The sequence below is a fragment of the Opisthocomus hoazin genome, chromosome 16, assembly GCF_030867145.1.
Source record: "Opisthocomus hoazin isolate bOpiHoa1 chromosome 16, bOpiHoa1.hap1, whole genome shotgun sequence".
Lineage (NCBI taxonomy): Eukaryota > Metazoa > Chordata > Aves > Opisthocomiformes > Opisthocomidae > Opisthocomus > Opisthocomus hoazin.
In genome coordinates this window covers 17,121,356-17,141,205 of record NC_134429.1, presented here as the reverse complement: position 1 = coordinate 17,141,205, position 19,850 = coordinate 17,121,356, and the positions used below count along the sequence as shown (strand labels likewise).

The following is a 19,850-nucleotide window of genomic DNA, read 5'->3' as shown; positions in this document are numbered from 1 at the left end:
TCCTCCACGTCAGCTACCTGAGGCGATTTTTCTCTTTTAGAGGACAGCGTCTACACGAAGACCTACCTGAGACTCCTCCCAGGTGTCTCCCAGAGTATTTTGCCCCCGGTTTTAGAGACACAATATCCCGGGTAGCAACGCCAGACTCCTCCAGGGCAGCTACCCGAGGTGATTTTTCCCTTCTCAAGGAATCTGTGTGGTCCTTAATCAACCTTAGACTCTGCTGAGAAATCTCCCAGAGTCCTTGCACTTCTTCTTTTGCAACCTGACATCCCAGGTAGCAGCCCCAGACTCCTCCAGGTCAGATACCGGAGGTGATTTTTCTCTTTTGGAGGACACTGTCTCCACTGGGATCCACCCGAGACTCCTCCATGGTGTCTCCTGGAGTATTTTGTCCTCTCTTTCAGAGACAGAATGTCCCAGGTAGCAACCCCAGACTCCTCCAAGGCAGCTACCAGAGGTGATTTTTCTCTTTTGGAGGACACTCTCTCCTCCGGGATTACACCCGAGACTCCTCGCAGGTGTCTCCTGGAGTCTTCTGCCCTCTCTTTTAGAGACAGAATGTCCAAGGTAGCAACCCCAGATGCGTCCAGGTCAGCTACCCAAGATGATTTTCCCTTCTCGAGGAATTTGTGTGCTCCGCAGTCATCCTGACACTCTGTTGATAAATTATCCCAGAGTCTTTCCACCTCAGCTTCTACCAGAAGACATCCCAGGTAGCAGTCTCAGTCTACTCCAAGGCAGCTACCCGAGAAGACTTTTCTCTTTTGAAGGACACTATCTCCTCCAGGACCCACCCAAGACTCCTCCCAGGTGTCTCCTGGAGTCTTCTGCCCTCTCTTTTAGAGACAGAATGTCCAAGGTAACAACCCCAGATGCGTCCAGGTCAGCTACCCGAGGTGATTTTTCTCTTTTAGAGGACAGCGTCTACTCGAAGATCCACCTGAGACTCCTCCCAGGTATCTCCCGGAGTATTTTGCCTTCTCTTTTAGAGACAGAATATCCCGGGTTGCAACACCAGACTCCTCCATGGCAGCTTCCCGAGACGATTTTTCCCTTCTCAAGAAATCTGTTTGCTCCTTAATCAACCTTAGACTCTGCTGAGAAATCTCCCAGAGTCTTTGCACCTCTGTTTCCACATCCTGACATCCCAGGTAGCAGAATTAGACTTAACCAGAGCAGTTACCCAAGACGGTTCTTCTCATTTGGAGGACGCTATCTTCTCTGGGATCCACCCGAGACTCCTCCCAGGTATCTCCCTGGTTTTTTGTCCCGTTTTAGACACAGAATATCCTGGTTAGCAAACGCAGACTCCTCCAAGGCAGCTACGCGAGATGATTTTTATCTTTTAGAGGACATTGTCTCCTCCAGGATCCACCCGAGAATCCTCCCAGGTGTCTCCCGGAGTATTTTGTCCTCTCTTTTGGAGACAGAATGTCGCAGGTAGCAACCCCAGACTCCTCCAAGGCAGCTCCCCGAGATGATTTTTCTCCTTTGGAGGACACTGTCTCCTCCAGGATACACCCGAGACTCCTCCCAGGTGTCTCCCGGAGTATTTTGTCCTCTCTTTTGGAGACAGAATGTCGCAGGTAGCAACCCCAGACTCCTCCAAGGCAGCTACCGAAGATGATTTTCCCTTCTCGAGGAATCTGAGTGCACCTTAATCAACCTGAGACTCTGCTGAAAAATCTCCAAGAGTCTTTGCACCGCTGCTTCCAGCACCAGACATCCCAGGTAGCAGCCTCAGACTTATCAGGGCAGCTACCCGTGATAATTTTTCTCTTTTGGAAGACACTGTCTACACCAGGATCCACCCGAGATTCCTGCCATTTGTCTCCTGTAGTCTTTTGCCCTATCTTTTAGATACAGAATGTCCGGGGTACCAACACCAGACTCCTCCAGGGCAGCTGACAGAGATGATTTTTCTCTTTTGAAGGACACTGTCTCCTCCGGGATGACCCTGAGACTCCTCCCAGGTATCTCCCAGACTCTTTTGTCTCCTTTTTAAAGACAGAACATCCCGGGTAGCAGCCTCAGATTCCCCCAGGGCAGCTACTGAATATGATTTTTCTCTTCTCAAGAAAACTGTGTGTTCAGTAATCAGCATGAGACTCTGCTTAAAAATCTCCCAGAGTCTTTGCACCGCTGCTTCCAGCACCAGACATCCCAGGTAGCAGTCTCAGACTCCTCCAAGGCAGCTACCCGAGATGATTTTTATCTTGTGGAGGACAGTGTCTCCTCCAGGATCTACCCGAGACTCCTCCTAGCTGTCTCCTGGAGACTTTTGCCCCCTCTAAAAGATACAGAATATCCCTGGTAGCAACACCAGACTCCTCCAAGGCAGCTACCTGACATGATTTTTCTCTTTTGTACGACACTGTCTCCTCCATGATCCAACCGAGATTCCTCCCAGGTATCTCCCAGATTCTTTTGTCCCCTGTTTTAGAGACAGAACACCCCGGGTAGCAACGCCAGACTCCTCCAGGGTAGCTACCCGAGATGATTTTTCTCTTCTTGAGGAATCTGTGTGCTCCTTAATCAACCTGAGACTCTGCTGAGAAATCTCCCAGAGTCTTTGCACCTCTGTTTCCACATGCTGACATCCCAGGTAGCAACCCAGACTCCTCCACGTCAGCTACCTGAGGTGATATTTCTCTTTTAGAGGACAGCGTCTACTCGAAGATCCACCTGAGATTCCTCCCAGGTATCTCCCGGAGTATTTTACCTTCTCTTTTAGAGACAGAATATTCCGGGTAGCAACCCAAGACTCCTCCCAGGCAGCTACCAGAGGTGATTTTTCTCTTTTGGAGGACACTCTCTCCTCCGGGATTACACCCGAGACTCCTCGCAGGTATCTCCTGGAGTCTTCTGCCCTCTCTTTTAGAGACAGAATGTCACGGGTAGAAACCCCAGACTCCTCCAGGGCAGCTACCCAAGATGATTTTCCCTTCTCGAGGAATTTGTGTGCTCCGCAGTCATCCTGACACTCTATTGATAAATTATCCCAGAGTCTTTCCACCTCAGCTTCTACCAGAAGACATCCCAGGTAGCAGTCTCAGTCTACTCCAAGGCAGCTACCCGAGAAGACTTTTCTCTTTTGAAGGACACTATCTCCTCCAGGATCCACCCAAGACTCCTCCCAGGTGTCTCCTGGAGTCTTCTGCCCTCTCTTTTAGAGACAGAATGTCCAAGGTAGCAACCCCAGATGCGTCCAGGTCAGCTACCTGACGTGATTTTTCCCTTTTAGAGGACAACGTCTACTCGAAGATCCACCTGAGACTCCTCCCAGGTATCTCCCGGAGTATTTTGCCTTCTCTTTTAGAGACAAAATATCCCGGGTTGCAACACCAGACTCCTCCAGGGCAGCTTCCTGAGACGATTTTTCCCTTCTCAAGAAATCTGTTTGCTCCTTAATCAACCTTAGACTCTGCTGAGAAATCTCCCAGAGTCTTTGCACCTCTGTTTCCACATGCTGACATCCCAGGTAGCAACCCAGACTCCTCCACGTCAGCTACCTGAGGTGATATTTCTCTTTTAGAGGACAGCGTCTACTCGAAGATCCACCTGAGACTCCTCCCAGGTATCTCCCGGAGTATTTTACCTTCTCTTTTAGAGACAGAATATTCCAGGTAGCAACCCCAGACTCCTCCCAGGCAGCTACCAGAGGTGATTTTTCTCTTTTGGAGGACACTCTCTCCTCCGGGATTACACCCGAGACTCCTCGCAGGTATCTCCTGGAGTCTTTTATCCTCTCTTATAAAGATAGAATGTCCTGGGTAGCAACCCCAGACTCCTCCAGGGCAGCTACCCAAGATGATTTTTCGCTTCTCTAGGAATTTGTGTGCTCCGCAGTCATCCTGACACTCTGTTGATAAATTCTCCCAGAGTCTTTCCACCTCAGCTTCCAGCACCTGACATCCCAGGTAGCAGTCTCAGTCTATTCCAAGGCAGCGACCCGATAATTCTTTTATCTTGTGGAGGACAGTGTCTCCTCCAGGATCTACCCGAGACTCCTCCTAGGTGTCTCCTGGAGACTTTTGCCCCCTCTAAAAGATACAGAATATCCCTGGTAGCAACACCAGACTCCTCCAGGGCAGCTTCCCGAGATGATTTTTCCCTTCTCAAGAAATCTGTGCGCTCCTTAATCAACCTTAGACTCTGCTGAGAAATCTCCCAGAGTCTTTCCACCTCGGCTTCCACATCCTGATATTCCATGTAGCAGACTTAGACTCTACCAGGGCAGCTGCCCGAGATGATTTTTCTCTTTTGGAGGACACTGTCTCCTCCGGGATCCACCCGAGACTCTTCCCAGGTGTCTCCATTAGTCATTTTCTTCTCTTTCGGAGACCGAATATCCCGGGTAACAACCCCAGACTACTTCAGGGTAGCTACCCGAGATGATTTTTCCCTTCTCGAGGAATCTGTGTGCTCCGTCATCAGCCTGACACTCCACTGAGAAATTTCCCAGAGTCTTTCCACCTCTGCTTTTGCAACCTGACATCCCAGATAGCAACCCTAGACTCCTCCGTGTCAGCTACCTGAGGCGATTTTTCTCTTTTAGAGGACAGCGTCTACTCGAAGACCCACCTGAGACTCCTCCCAGCTGTCTCGCGGAGTATTTTGCCCCCGGTTTTAGAGACATAATATCCCAGGTAGCAACGCCAGACTCCTCCAGGGCAGCTACCCGAGGTGATTTTTCCCTTCTCAAGGAATCTGTGTGGTCCTTAATCAACCTTAGACTCTGCTGAGAAATCTCCCAGAGTCCTTGCACTTCTTCTTTTGCAACCTGACATCCCAGGTAGCAGCCCCAGACTCCTCCAGGGCAGCTACCCAAGATGATTTTTCCCTTCTTAGGGAATCTGTGTTGCTCCATAATGAGCCTGAGAATCCTCCGAGGAATCTCTCAGAGTCTTTGCACCTCTGCTTTTGCAACCTGACATTCCAGCTAGCAGCCCCAAACTCCTCCAAGCCAGCTACTCGAGGTGATTTTTCTCTTTTGGAGGACACTGTCTCCTCCGGGATCCACCTGAGACTCCTCCCAGGCATCTCCTAGAATCTTTTACCTCTGTTGTAAGCACCATAGATCCAGGTAGCAGCCCCAGATTCCTCCAAGGCAGCTACCCGAGATGATTTTCCTTTTTTGGATCTAGTGTCTTCTTCTGGATCCACCTGAGACTCCTCCCAGGTATATCCTGGAGTTTTGCCTTCTCTTTTAGATGCAGAATATCCCGGGTAACAGCCCCAGACTCCTCCAGGGCAGCTACCCGAGATGATTTTTCTCTTTTGAGGAAAGTGTCTTCTCCTGGATCCACCTGAGACTCCTCCCAGGCGTGTCCTAGAGTCTTTTGTCCTTTGTTTTAAGCACCATACTTCCACGTATTAGCCCCAGACCCCTCCAGGGCAGCTACCCGAGATGATTTTTCCCTTATGGAGGACACTTTGTCCTCCGGGATCCACCTGAGACTCCTCCCATGTATCTCCAATATCAAATCCAGCCTCAGAGCAGCAGGCACAATTTTGAAATCATTATCATAGTTAGGGATTCGTTAAATCAACCGATTGTGCCTTCTAGGAAAAGCCTTCTGCAGAGCTTGGCATAAGAACATCTTCCAAGTACTGAAAGTAGGAAAATAGAGGTAAATATTGACAACATAGGGAAACGTCTGAGTAGTAATTTCTGACCTGAAGTGAGTAAATAAGTTTAGGAACCCCCCCCTAGGAAAATACTGTAAACACGCTAAAGATTAGGCAGGCCTATATCCCTCCCCATGGCATCAGCTTGGAAGAATTTAGCAGCGCTGAGTACAGGATTACCCTTTCTTAGCTTGTGGACTTTTTTTGTCAATCAATTTTCAGAATCACAACTCTCTCTACTAAGTACAAAACGTAGCTTTTGAGAAAAATGATCAAGTTCATGAAAATAATTGACACTTAAGGAGAAGAAAAACAGAAAACATTCTTTTCCATAGAAATTTATGCATAATGTTTGCTGCCAAACCATTTCAGACCTGGAACAGCATTTTCGGAGAGCCAGGAAATGCAAATGACTGAAAATAAAAAGGACAAAAAATTCTGCGCCTGTTTGCGTGGTTCAAGGTGACCAGCTTGCAACTAGAGATGCAATCAGGATCCTGTGCATTCTGTTGATAATATTGAAGTTCTCTGTGCTTTCCAGTGTCAAAGAAAGAAGATCAAGCATGGGTATTTTCTTGTAGTCCACTTGCAGTTATTCTTGTGCATCTCTTGCTTGCTTGTGAGCAGCGAGTGTCTCATATTGAACCCATTTTAAGAACACACCTGTGGATCGGATTTGTTGTCTCTCATGCAAGAGACAGGAAGATACACCACTTTCACTTGACAGAGCAGTTTTCACTGTCCAGAATGGAGTATTATTAGCTCCAGGTAGTGTAAGCCAAATCAAACTCAGAGGAGTTTTAACAAGATTTCTAAACATTAAAAGGAATAAATGCAGTTTTAATGTCAGCTTTTCAGTTAGGCTCAACATGTCCAGGTATGACAGGCTACCTTTTCCTGGCGGAATTTCAGGAAGATGAGGGTTTGCTTCTGGCTCAACGTCTGCCTGGGCTTCTCTTACGACACCTGCCCACAGCTCTGGAGATAAGGCCCATGAACAACTGGATTTTAGTAGACTTGTTCACGCCTCTCTGACAAGCTATACTGACTTGCTCTCACTCCTGCTTCGGCCCAATTGCTGAGCTCTGTCTTGGCTGCCTGCACTGGACTTTTAGCCGGTTCCAGGTTCCAGCTGTCTACCAGCACATCTGGTAGATGAGAGCTCCGCTTACACAGGACTGAGAGAAAAAAATCCAACTTGGGATGGCGGGGTTTTCCATAAATACTCTCATTTTCAGATACTGTACTGCCTTACACACTAGCACTGTACTTCAGTAGCCTGTGTCTAATGTTCAAGCCTGAAGAGCGTGTTCACAACAATGAACTGGAAATGCATCGGCACACGCAGCACTGTTATGTTATCTATACAGGGGGGGTCTCATCCATACGCCATGCCGTGCTCTATCAATGCGTACGGCTACAAATGGCCCTACCAGCCTCCTCCCCCCACCACACATGCTACTTTTCATCTCTCTTCAATGATTCCCTGCCTACTAACCGCTTTCACTACTAGACAGAGTTCATCTAGCAAATACTCAAGTAAAGCAACGTTTTTACTCTGTGGAGCTTAGTAACCCAAGCTGCCCTTTGTGACGGCATCTTTCATGGCACTCCTAGTTAGGAAGATGCGTAACACGACAGCTAAAAAAACGCATCTGACAACCCTCTTCAAATGCCAATACAATTCCTTTCTTTGCCTTGGACTTGCTGGAATAGCAGATCATACCTGACTGGTTTGCCATACTACCTTTCTTGACCTTCATATATATTACATCAGCACTGGGACTAAGCACTGGAAGGACATTTTTGTGTATTTACTTACTCGAATGAAGAAATGGTTCAGAAAATACTTTTACTCACTGTTACTAGGTGGCAAAAAGAGTCCGTTAATATGGCGAGGCTTGCTGTGGTGGACGGCGCAACTGATCTTCAGACAGCCCGAGCATTGTGTTTCCCACAGACAGGGAATGTGGCCGTACTTTTGCTGCAGGAGAAAACAGTTCTCAGGTAGTGTAAATGTAAGAATAAAAATGGGCTCAATGGATTAGGACACGCTCTACCGCTGTGAACATATGACTAAGACTTCGTGGGACTACGTTCTGATATTTTAGAACATTTAAAGTTGTCTTTAAAGTTATCTTAAGCTCCAGATGCCTCTACAGATATCTTGAGTTAGGTCAGGGGAGCTTTCAAGATGTCAAACTGCAGGCACGCTCCCAGGCATTAACGCCGCAGGCATTACCACCTAAATCACCAGTGCCGGAATGGGTGCAATAACGAAGAGCCCTCCAGCCACCCCTGGATTTTCACCAGGTGCAATCCAAATATTTCTTGGAAGGACAAACCCATTTTGAAGGGATTTGTTTTCAATAACCGACTTCACAGAAATTCAGGTAGTCCCTAGCAGCAGAAATTATAAACATGGCCTGTTTATTCAGAATCAATATAATCTTGATTCAAGAAGAAAGTGAGGAGTGATCTTGATGTGCCTTTTTAACTCCTGTGTCCTTTGATCATCTGAGCCCAGTTCACAGGAGAAACTGACCATTAGCTCTTCTCATCACTTCTGAAAGTCAGAGATGAGATCTACAGATGCGGCCATGACCCAGGCAGAGTCACATATCAACTGACTTTACACAGTAAACCTGCCTTTCAACACGGATATCTCAAGAGAAGCAAGGATACCAGCCACTCTGTCTACAGCACTTACCTGTGCGGAGGGGGAAGTAGAATGGAGATAGCGGTCCTTCCCAACTGCAGCCATTTTCACCTCTTGGGCTTCTCCTCCACTCTCTCAATACTGGCACAATAGACGCAAAAATGTTAAAGCCATCAACTTTCAGGCAACTGGTAATCTTCTCCTGAAAGCCGTCATTTTCTTCCAAAAACTGGACCTTCAGAACCCTAAATCTGCTGCTCTTTTGAAATCCAACCCCAACCTGCAGCCAAACACCCTGCAACCAAGGAGCTGCTGCCTTCTCCAGCCTTGTTGCACGAAGGCAGTTTCTAGGCAGTACAGAATGTCACGCTTCCAAAGTTCTCAACCACTCCTGCAGCTGCTGGCATCAGCATGTTGGTGCTGTGCGCCCTGCCCACCTTCAGCATCTTCCGTTCTCTCCACTGCTTCAAAGTGAGGCACGGAAAATCGGACCTTTTGGAAGAGTTTCCCATGCCACAGTTTCTTTTACATAAAATGGAACAAACCCATTTGGCGGGGCTTATATAATCCCCAACTTCTTGCTGCAGGAACTGTGGTCTTTGAAACAAACCTTTTGATACCCCAGTTCACCAATTTTTTAACCAAACTCCTTGTGCCCAAGGTGTTTCTTTCTCATGGTACCTCTCTCTTGGGATGGCGAAACTCGCTGCTTCCTGTCAGTGCGCCGTTAGCTGTTAACTGCTGCCGTTGCTGGGCTCTCTCGAGGAGCCTGTCCATTTGGTTGTAACTCAAGGATCAGCAACTGGCTGGGGCACACAAGGGAAAGAAAATGCAGGAAAGCAGACAAGGGCCATGAATAACGAACTGTCGGTGGGCGGGAGCAGGCAGAGGAAGACAGTGTTAAATCTGCCCAGAGGTGTCCAAACAGGGGCTCTGTGTAGCTGTGTGGCTGTGCCTAAACGTGGCACAGAAGAAGGAAAGGTCAGGAAGAGTTCATTCTGTCTGGGGTTGGCGTGGCAAGTTTTTGGTAGCGGTGGGGTTACAGGGGTAGCTGCCGTGAGAACCTGCTCGAACCTTCCGCCATGTCCAGCAGAGCCAATACCAGCCGCCTCCAAGACAGACCCGCTGCTGGCCAAGGCTGAGCCCCTCAGCGACAGTGGGAGCGCCTCTGTGACGATAACGTATTTAAGAATGGGAAAAAACTGCTGGGCAGCCGCAGCGGGGAGAGGGGAGTGAGAGTGTGTGAGCGCGTTGTCCGAAAAGGGGCTGCTTCTACCCGGCGTGCAGTGAGCCAGTCCTCACGCACTCTGCAGAGAGGTTGTTTTATTAGGGCCTGGGTGCTTGGCAGACTTTCCACAGATCCAGTACACCCAAGGCCAGCCTCTTCATTACATTTACACATGAAATTCAGGCATATTCTAGATGTCTAATACATATTCATTCTGATCTACATGAGTTGTGCAACTCTGTGACGTCATTCTTCTTGGCTCCTTTTCAGACCCTTCTGCGCATGTCTTCCTCTTTTCGAGGGTCTTTGGTGCTCCTCGGAGGTCTTCCTGGATGAGGTACCCTAACTCCTTTTATCCATAGATGAACAAAATAACCAAAATCCTTGTGCCCAAGGTGTTTCTTTCTCATGGTACCTCTCTCTTTGGATGGAGAAACCCTCTGCTTCCTGCCAGTACGCCGTTAGCTGTTAACTGCTGCCCTTGTTGGGGTTCATTCCTTTTTCTTGCTTCCATGATGTCCACTGCCACAGCGAAAGCAGAAAGAACAGCGTACACTGCTGTTCCTAATCAACACTTCTCCTCCCACTCAGGTCCTAGGCTGCCTCTTAATGAAAAAAATTATCAAGGAGGGGAAATGAAGTTTCAGTCCTGCAAAATGGTAAAGCATACAGTTATCCCCAGGACAGGGGGTCACATTTACAATACGGAGCGACATCGGTGGCTTGAAGATGAACATTTTAGAGCACTGGTAGATCAAAACCTGGGAACTTAGGAGGAAATTGTAAAAGGAAGCGCAGAATGGAAAAGGAGCCGCAACCTCAAAAGAGAAGGATGCCACTGCTTGAAGAGTAATAAGGGTGCAGATGAAGCCAAAGAGAAGGGAAGGAGATATAAGGCAGAATTCAAGAAAGTGGACTAGTGGTTCGTAGCACCCCCAGAACTGCATGTGACTGGTGGTTCCTTATGAAAAAAACCCACCACCACTGGACTGGACGGACTCGTCACCAGAGCAAACCAGTACCACTTGCCGTTGGTCTGCCAGTGGGAAGGGTGACAGATGTGTACGTGAAAAGCAGGTGCCAGTGACCCCCTGCGCACAAATGTGCTCCGTAATCAGCCTGAGACTCCACTGAGAAATCTCCAAGAGTCTTTCCGCCTCTGCTTTCGCAACCTGGCATCCCAGGTAGCAGCCTCTGACTCCTCCAAGGCAGCTACCCAAGGAGATTTTTCTCTTTTAGAGGAAAGTGTCTTCTTCCAGATCCATTTGAGACTCCTCCCAGGCATCTCCTGAAGTCTTTTGTCCTCTGTTTTAGAGACAGAATGTCCTGCGTAGCAACCCCAGACTCCTCCAGGGCAGCTACCCGAGATGATTTTTCCCTTCTCGAGGAATCTGTGTGCTCCGTAATCAGCCTGAGACTCTGCTGAGAAATTTCCCAGAGTCTTTCCACCTCTGCTTTCGCAACCTGACATTCCAGGTAGCAGCCTCAGACTCCTCCAAGGCAGCTGCCCAAGATGATTTTTCTCTTTTCGAGGACACTGTCTCCTCTGGGATCCACCCGAGACTCCTCCCAGGTATCTCCCAAATTCTTTTGACCCCTGTTTTAGAGACATAATATCCCAGGTAGCAACTGCAGACTCCTCCAGGACAGCTACCTGAGATGATTTTTCCCTTCTCGAGTAATCTGTGTGCTCCGTAATCAACCTGAGACTCTGCTGAGATATCTCCCAGAGATGGGAACAAGGTTTGGATCAGAGATGTTTTTGGCAACAAAGGCTATTATGATATTCTGGGGCTTGTTTTGCTTGAAGGGCATGCCTGGATGTACTGGAGGGGGAGAGTGAGTATTCTGTCTCCCAGCTGCCTCAAAGCAATTAACTCCAACCTGTGTTAGAATTACTCCTTCAGAAACTGTAAATGTTAAACCTTACCCCCTTCCCTTAACCACTGCCGTGCCTAACATAGCCGAACTGATTGCGACCACACAGGAAAAAGCCCTCCAGATTTTAGCAACTGTTAACGTGAAAGATACAGTTTTTATGGTTCCCTTGAAGGAAGCAGAGACCACTTTGTTTTTACCTGGGAAGGCGTGCAGCTTATTTTACAGGTCTGCCCCAGGGACACTGCCATTCACCCACCATTGTAATTCAGTCAGATAACCGTAGCCACTTTGCTGCCGGGGTGGCTCAGGAAGGGGCAAAAGGCGAGGGAACACAATGGGTATTTCACACAAACGTTTTGCTGAAATGTGTTATCAAACCCCACAATACCGAAAGGCCAGCGCGGCTCTCAGATGCTGTAACGGAAGTTGACAGCCACTGGTGGGTAAATGAATGTCCTAGGCTCACGGCTTTTTACCCCAGACCCCCCTCCCTTCTGCCAGGGAAAAGGGAAATAAAGGATCCTGTAAAACCACCCCACTATCCAGGACAACCTGTTCTAATGGACCTACCAACAGTAGGGGAAGTACAAGGGAAAGGGAAAGGGAAAGGGAAAGGGAAAGGGAAAGGGAAAGGGAAAGGGAAAGGGAAAGGGAAAGGGAAAGGGAAAAATGAGGAGCTACTGGAGAGACTCCAGAGAAGGGCTACGAGGATGAGGAGGGGACTGGAGCATCTCTCCTATGAGGAAAGGCTGAGGGAGCTGGGGTTGTTCAGCCTGGAGAAGAGAAGGCTGAGAGGGGACCTTAGAAATGCCTCTAAATATCTGCAGGGTGGGAGGACGGGGCCAGACTCTTTCCGGTAGGAAAAATCCTAACAGTACAATGTACACTGTTAAGCAGGGATTCTTTATTGCGGCGCCAGGCACACGGGGGATTTCTCCTCCAAACGTGCGCACCAGACACCCTGTTGCTTCAGGTTAAATACAATCACACATGTAAATATTCATTATATTTCTAGGAACAAATTAGCATATGTAAATATCTTTCACGCATGTCTGTTAGTATCTTTGGGTGGTCTTCGGGGGTCCCAAGATGAAGGTCCATCCTCTTCATCACGCTGTTCACTGATTGACTTTTGTCTCTGCGCAAACTCAGTTCACTCAGTTCCAGGATCACGTATATCACGTCCTTCAGGGTGTTTTGCTCCGGTCTTGTTGCTCTCTTGGTGCCTCCTTATCTCTGTAGCTTGGCGCATTTGCCCTCCCAAGGCCGAGCTGGCTGGAGCAGAATTATTTAGGAGTCTCTTTTATCCCACAATTATCCCGATTATTTGCTAAGAACCAAGACCACTTTTGTTTCACTTAATTATTTTGTTTAACGACTAAGTGATAGCTTGTGTCTATGTCCTTCCACTACATTCCTTAATGAGAAAACAGGGATTAGTGTAACAGTTACATTGTTAGATCACTATGCATGCAGAAATACAAGTTACAGTACTAAAGACTGCTAAAAACTAGAAAATATTAAGGCTTTTTGTTATAGTTTGACATTTCTTACAATCCCCTCTATCACTTTCCAGTGGTGCCCAGCGACAGGACAAGGGGCAACGGGCACAAACGGAAGCAGAGGAAGTTCCACCTGAAGATGGGGAAGAACTTCTTCCCTCTGAGGGTGACGGAGCCCTGGCCCAGGCTGCCCAGGGAGGTTGTGCAGTGTCCTTCTCTGGAGATATTCAAACCCTGCCTGGACGTGGTCCTGTGCAGCCTGCTCTGGGTGACCCTGCTTGGGCAGGGGGTTGGACTGGATGACCCACAGAGGTCCCTTCCAACCCCTGCCATACTTTGATTCTGTGATTCTGTGAAGTAATGGGCTGTGGCACCTCTGCAAAGCTTCTAGGAGGAGGCTGGTGCTGTACCCTCTACTGTTACACCCTGGAGCAATACCCCAGTGATTCAGGGCAGAGGCGTGAGCTGCTCTGGAGCTGCAAGTGGTTATGGCTGTTGGTCTTGGCAGTACAAAGCAGACAAAGCGTAACAGCAGAGAAAGCAAGCTCCTTTTTGTGGTAGATGCTTCTAGTGGTTCAAATTTTGTGGCTGAGGAGTAGACAGGACTGGTGGAGAGGAGAGAAGCAAAGTCATCAGTCAGCAGCCAGCACTGTCAGCGAAGGGGTAGCTTTAGCCTTGCTGAAATGTAGGGGGTATACTGAACCGGAGAAGTCCCACTCCCTCCCCACAAGGCCACTGCCCGGGAGCTCCAGGCAGCTGTACTTTCTGGAGTTTTATAGCAAACAACATGGTGGGTTCACTCTCATCTTAGCAATTGATTGGAATACAGTAAGAACTAATTAAAGCCTCTATTGGCACAAAGAATTGCTGAGATTTGAGAAAGTTGCTCAGTGGCTGAGTGTTGCCCTCCTCTGTTCTGCTGGGGCCAGGAAGATTGTTTGACATGGTGTCTGTTGTTACTCCACAGCCACGATATGCCAGAAATCATTCACCGATGAAAGACCCTGGGCTTGATGGGCAGAACTGAGCTGAGTGAGGCATGTTCATGCTTCTCCATCTGTGTGACCTTGCCGTGTTTCTGGCTAAGACTGAAAGTCACAGAGAAACAGCCTTGATTCATGGCAGCCTTATCCTTCAGGACAATCCCTGTGCCTTTTAACGTGTGCATTTTAATTAGGTGCTGCAAAAAGCGGCAGCAAGATGACATTTTAGATCTGGGTATATGCAGGCACAGCCCATGTTCATCGGCCTCGGTCCATTGCTACCCTGGTTGTACCTGGAATCCCCAGAAGAGGGAACTGACCGGCCAGCAATCAGCGCAAGAGATCCATTTTTTTTCCTGTCTCCTTCCAAAGCTCACTCTTTCTCACCGTTCTGCAGGAAGTGGCCAGAAACCTGCGTACATTCCCCATATGGAGACTGAGTTTCAGACGTTGCGTTAGATCATTCTCCACCATTTGTTTATTGTAGGCTGGAATGTTTTGCCTGCCTGTGTCACAGCCAGTTTCTCAAAGTGGGAGAGACTCATAAACCCCAGGGTCTGCCTGGGTGTGACTGGCCTGCTCTGCTCATGAACACATAACTGATAGTCCACTGAGGGTTTATTATACGTCAATAAAGACTTTAGATTAATGAATTACCAAGCAGGTGCTGTGTGAAGTCTTTATAAAGCTCCAGCTTTGCACTGGGAGCACACAGCTCTGACTGCTGGGTAGTCTGAGCACTAAGAAGGAGAGAGAAAGTCTGAGAGACACAAAAGAAAGACAGAGAAAGACCAAAATCAGAGAAAAGAAAATCTGTTCCGGTAAGGAAAGGCTACACTTTGCAGGCACTATGAAAGGCTTTCTGTCCTTTACACTCCTCGCAGTCCTTCTACTGGTGCACAGCTCCCAGGCAGTCTACGTCCAGGTGAGTTTTCTGCTCTTTCATTTGTTGGTATTGCAAGTTCAACAAAGTACTGATACTATGGGAAGTGTTGCGGCTGCAACAGGAATCTTGAACTAAACTAACAGACCTGAATTTTTGCTTAGCTCTGGCTTGCTATCCAACTTCATCTCCCTATGGTTTAAAGGCTCCGGGGAGACCTTAGAGCATCCTTCCAGTACCTGAGGGGGCCGACAGGAAGGATGGAGAGGGACTTTTCACAAGGGTGTGTAGTGATAGGACAAGGGGGAATGGCTGTAAACTAAAAGAGGACAGATTTAGATTAGATCTTAGGAAGAAATTCTTCCCCATGAGGGTGGTGAAACACTGGCCCAGGCTGCCCAGAGAAGCTGTGGCTGCCCCCTCCCTGGTAGTGTTCAAGGCCAGATTGGATGGAGCTCTGAGCACCCTGGGCTGGTGGGAGATGTCCCTGCTCATGGCAGGGGGGTTGGAACTAGATGATCTGTAAGGTCCCTTCCAACCTAAACTATTCTATGATTCTGTGGTTCACTTCTTCTTTCTGTAAAATGCTTCAGGTATTAGTAACATGCTGCTGAAGTTCAGTTAACTTCACCAGCCCTATCACTGCTCTGAAACTCCTTGCTGACTGAGGCATTGCCTTTCCAGAGTTTGCTTTTGCACACAATGCCATGTGCTGTGAAGCTGCAAGACCTGGGAACACCTCTAACTTTATAGAATGACGTAAACAAGCTGTGACAAAACAGAAATTGTCTTGTCTCACCTGCTTCTGGGCAGGAAGTTCTTTATGAGAATGATCTTCAAGCCTATGTGATGGAGCCTATGCACTTCTCATATATATAAACAAAAAAAGGTGAAAGAAATGCTTGGCTAGATCAAATGACTCATTGATAGGCACACAAGCTCTTAGAGTAGGCTCTGTCAGGTTTTCCAAAATACACAGCACCTATCACTGATGTTACACGCAAGATGGAAGCAGTTAAGAAGGAACCTCAGAGCTCTTGTTTGTACTTGGGATGTGCTGGATCAGTCTGCACTCATTCTTAGAAACAGTTTGGGAGAATTCATTTGGATTGCCACGTACATAACTTCCTCAGAGCACCAAAAGAACTAGTATTTCTTAAACAATTATTGACAGTAGGTTTCCAGGGATAATGTACTACCTTTGTGCCTTGAAACATCATCCTCTTCTCCTCTGGGTGTCAGAGATATCCTGAGGTTTCAGGTTTAAGCTATTCGTTTCTTCCAAACCATTCCTTAACATTTAGAGTCTCCTGGGGAAGAGATAGCTTCCTTCTTAATGAAAAAAATCTCCATTTTCCACTCGGAGGCATAAAATAAAGAACTGAGTGAGAGTAGCTGTTTCTAGGTTGGGTACAGGTGCAGAAGGTGCAGCTCTGGAGTTTCAGCTCCTCTTTGTAGTTTGACTTCTTATCTCATTAATCATTAATTCAGTTTTTTCCCCAATATATGTTCAGTGTACTCTGCTTATGTGTTGCACTCCTTGCAACTCCTTGTTGAACTTGGACTACTCCTTGCAACTCCTTGTTGAACTTGGACTACTAAGGTCTAATTGCTAAATTCTGTTGCTCCTTTTTTTTTTTTTTCACCAGGACATAGACATCTCAGGGTTCATTCATACTTTCTGGTTTCTCTGAACCTGTACCTGTGGAAATCCATTTTTTTAGTTCCCTGTTGTATGCTTTTGAGGTCTAAGACCAATAGATGAATCTAGAACTGCATTTCAACAGGAAAAGGTAATTTTTCATAGGCAGCCATGACTGATAAATTGACCTTAGTAAAATCATAAACTGATTGCAAGAAGAAAAGAGTTTGACTTTAAGTAAATGCATGTCCAGAGTTTATCTGGTTGGGTTTTTTAATTCTTTAACACCAACATTCTCTCATTCTGTGAAAAAAACCCAACAAACCCAAACCGACTACCCTCCCCCCAATCTCACACTGTTCAACACTGGGCTTGAGACACTAGGAAACAAGTGGCAATATTTGGTCTCATGCTGTAGCAGAGTCACTGCACTTTTATTCTGGTGTTACTTCATCATCCTACTGACTGGTCATGAAACCAGGTTAAAACACATGCTAAATATCAATTTGAAAATGCTTATTCCTCCTCGAGGCCAAACTCTGATTATCTGCAGACCTACACAGACTTTAGGCACCTAGCTTAACATTTGCACCACCTGCAACTTAACTTTATGACCTCAACAGCGGGACTCACTTGAAACTAAGGGAATGACCATTAACAGATGCACAGGCTCTAGCAATCTAAAACATGGAGCAATGTTTCACAGAATATTATCCTAGCCTCCTGAAGCTTTTGGTATGAGCTTTGAGTCCAAAGTGTCATATTTATGCTGCCAGTAATTGGTGTTCCATTAATTGGGTGGCCAAGTTTTAAATTAATGGAAACTTGCCCCAGTGCCTTGGGGTGAGGGATTTCAGCTCTTAACCACGTGCAATGTGAAGGAATAGCTCCTTTTGTGTGCTTAGAGCCTGCCACATGGCAACCAACACTGCAAGTTCTCTGCCGGTGTATGAGAAGAAAGAGTGAACAAAATAAATTCCCATTTAGCGCCACTCAACCCACGATTTCGTAAATCTCTGCCACGTATTGCCCAGTCATCCCTCTTCTAGGCTGAAGATTCCCAGTCTGTGTCTTTCGACCCCAGATTTTATGGGCCTCTCTCGTGGGAGTGAGAAATGCCTCAATTCTTCCTCTGTCCACTGTGATACACAGCGAGAACCCTGACTAGCCAGCCAGGTCCCACTGCTGCTCTGAAAGGTCTTTGCCGTGAAGAGCTGATCATCCTGCCTTCACCTGGTGCCCATTTTATCTAGGCTTTGTTTCAACACCATCTTTGCCCTGTAGTACAGTTTCTGGGAGAGATCATGTTTGAAATGGAATGGATTTGCCTAAGGACTGATTTCCTGACTTCTCTTGTTTCTGGTTCTGACTACATAGGATGGAGACTTGAAATTCTCCCTTGAGTCTGTGAAGAAGCTAAAGGAGCTTATGGATGAGAACACACACATCAACCCTCGCATGGCAGCTTTAGTGGCTAGCTCTTCTCCATGTGATGAAGAAGATCTCCCTGAGGAGCTCCAATCTGTGTGCAAAAGAGAAGATGCAGCCATGATTTTTGAGAGGCTGAGTATGTAGCTCATATTGCATAGTTGCCATTTTCATCACACTTTTCAACCTTAAGCATTCAAATAGCAGCAGGCAAAGAAACGTAATTACTGTTCTGTCACTTCTAAAGCAGATGAGCGAGTCCTTTCTGCCTTTTGTACTACTCCTCCTGCAAGGGCTGGACTACACTAGCTGTGAGCCCCTACAAGAAAATTCCTGCTGTGCTGAGCTTAGCTGTTGCCTGTACAGATCAGGCTTCCGTAACCATGAAAAAACTTCCTCCAAGTAGCTGCACACTGACATGCAAGACTTAATGCGAGAGAGCCCACCATCTCCTCTGGCTTACAGGAAAAGCAGGTTTATATCACTCAGTTCTAGCTAACTACGAGTCCTGAGCAGGTCTAATTGCTCTCCCTAATCAGTGTAGAAGAAAGTGTTTTTCCAGGCAGTCTGAAAGAGGTGTGAGATGTAAATGAGGTTCATCACTCTTTGGCATGATCTGTCTCCAAGACACGCACAGCAACTCTTGAACTGACTGCTACGGTGTCTGCTTTTTTTGCTTTATTATGTGGCATTTATCTACTGGCCAATACAACGGACACCTTAGGAAGAAATACTGCGAGTATAACGAATGTTGTTATTCTACAAGCCACATCCCCACCACCATCCCACAAGATGTCATGTTGTTCTCTTGCCTCCTCATGTTCCCATTGTTTCCCCAATGAATTCAGGTTTGATTTCATTCTTTAAGCCAAAGTTTTGCAAGAACTAACTTTACTTATACTAGTAATAACTTCAAGGAACATTAAATCTCATAAAACAGTAATGGAAAGCATCTCCAAGTGCCTTGGTATGCGTTTCTGCTCTCGAAGAAATTCTCTTGCCATCTCACTGAAACCCTCTCTTTTCTCTCCAACAGACCTGGCTGTGCGAGAAGCTGATTTGTGTGAAATCTGTGCCAATGCTGCCTGCGCTGGCTGCTTCTGAATAAGGACAAAACACTCCAGAGAAGATGTGTCATTTGAGGAGGTTTGTGCATTCATCTTGCGGGACTTTCACAAATCAATATTTGGGCTCCAGCTCCACCCCAGTCAAACTGGAGCTGCTGGCCCATGTAGATGTACCGGAGTAGTCCTGGAACAGTCGGATCAGGTGCCACCAGCAGTGCAGTTCTGGCAACAAGGAGACTGCGAACCTCATCTGAGAGCTGTCAGTTCTGCACGAGTTGTGTCACGCTGGAACAAAAATGTCCTGGGCACACTTTCATTTTCCACTGTTTTGCTTGGATTAGAACACGATGGGTGAAACTGAACGGTCTCCTGCAGCCTTTTTAATACTTAAATTTGCCTGGGATTTGGCCTCCCCTACACACAGCACCCAGCACCATTGGGTTATCATCTTTTCCAGCCCATGCTTTCCCATGTCTTGGATAGCGATCTTTCTACCTGTAGGTCTTCGTATGTTTGTAACAGAACTGCAGCAGGTAACCTGGGGACAAGTTACTGGTGTTTAGCAACACTTGCATAGCCAGAAAATTCTCAGTCTGTTACTTGTACTAATTGTTGGCAGTTTAGGTAACGGATGTAGAGGAGCACAGGAACACTTTCTACACAGTTGTATGGAAGCTTCCTTCTTTTGACAGAGATTCATGTCCATTAAGCTCTTTATGAGAAAGGAAGTCCAAACTGCAATGCTGGAATCACTTTGAAACTAAAGCATTGCCTTGTGTTTTTATTTATTGGTGGCAATATTGTGAAGAAAGGATCTGCCCGTGTTTATCAGCTGGATATGAAACAAAAGCTAGTAATAATTTGGCAGATGGGGGGGGGGGGTGTTAATGTTTTTGCTGGGCTTTGGGGTGGTTTGGTTTTTTTTTTGTGATAGTCAGCTTGC

General features: G+C 47.0%; 1 protein-coding gene across 1 annotated transcript; it reads left to right on the top strand.

Annotated features, from left to right (window-relative positions):
• The first annotated feature begins 14,737 nt into the window (after positions 1-14,737).
• Positions 14,738-18,944, top strand: GUCA2B (guanylate cyclase activator 2B). The gene is made up of 3 exons (XM_009935177.2): positions 14,738-14,812; positions 17,790-17,979; positions 18,877-18,944. The coding sequence occupies exons 1-3, from the start codon at positions 14,738-14,740 to the stop codon at positions 18,942-18,944; spliced, it is 333 nt and encodes a 110-aa protein (XP_009933479.2).
• Positions 18,945-19,850: the final 906 nt, after the last annotated feature.

Excerpts from the sequence above, each read along its gene's own strand:
- GUCA2B (XM_009935177.2), top strand. The coding sequence starts at position 14,738 with ATGAAAGGCTTTCTGTCCTTTACACTCCTCGCAGTCCTTCTACTGGTG. Across the intron at positions 14,813-17,789 it reads CCCAGGCAGTCTACGTCCAG|GATGGAGACTTGAAATTCTC; the intron begins GTGAGTTTTCTG and ends CTGACTACATAG. Across the intron at positions 17,980-18,876 it reads CATGATTTTTGAGAGGCTGA|ACCTGGCTGTGCGAGAAGCT; the intron begins GTATGTAGCTCA and ends TCTCTCCAACAG.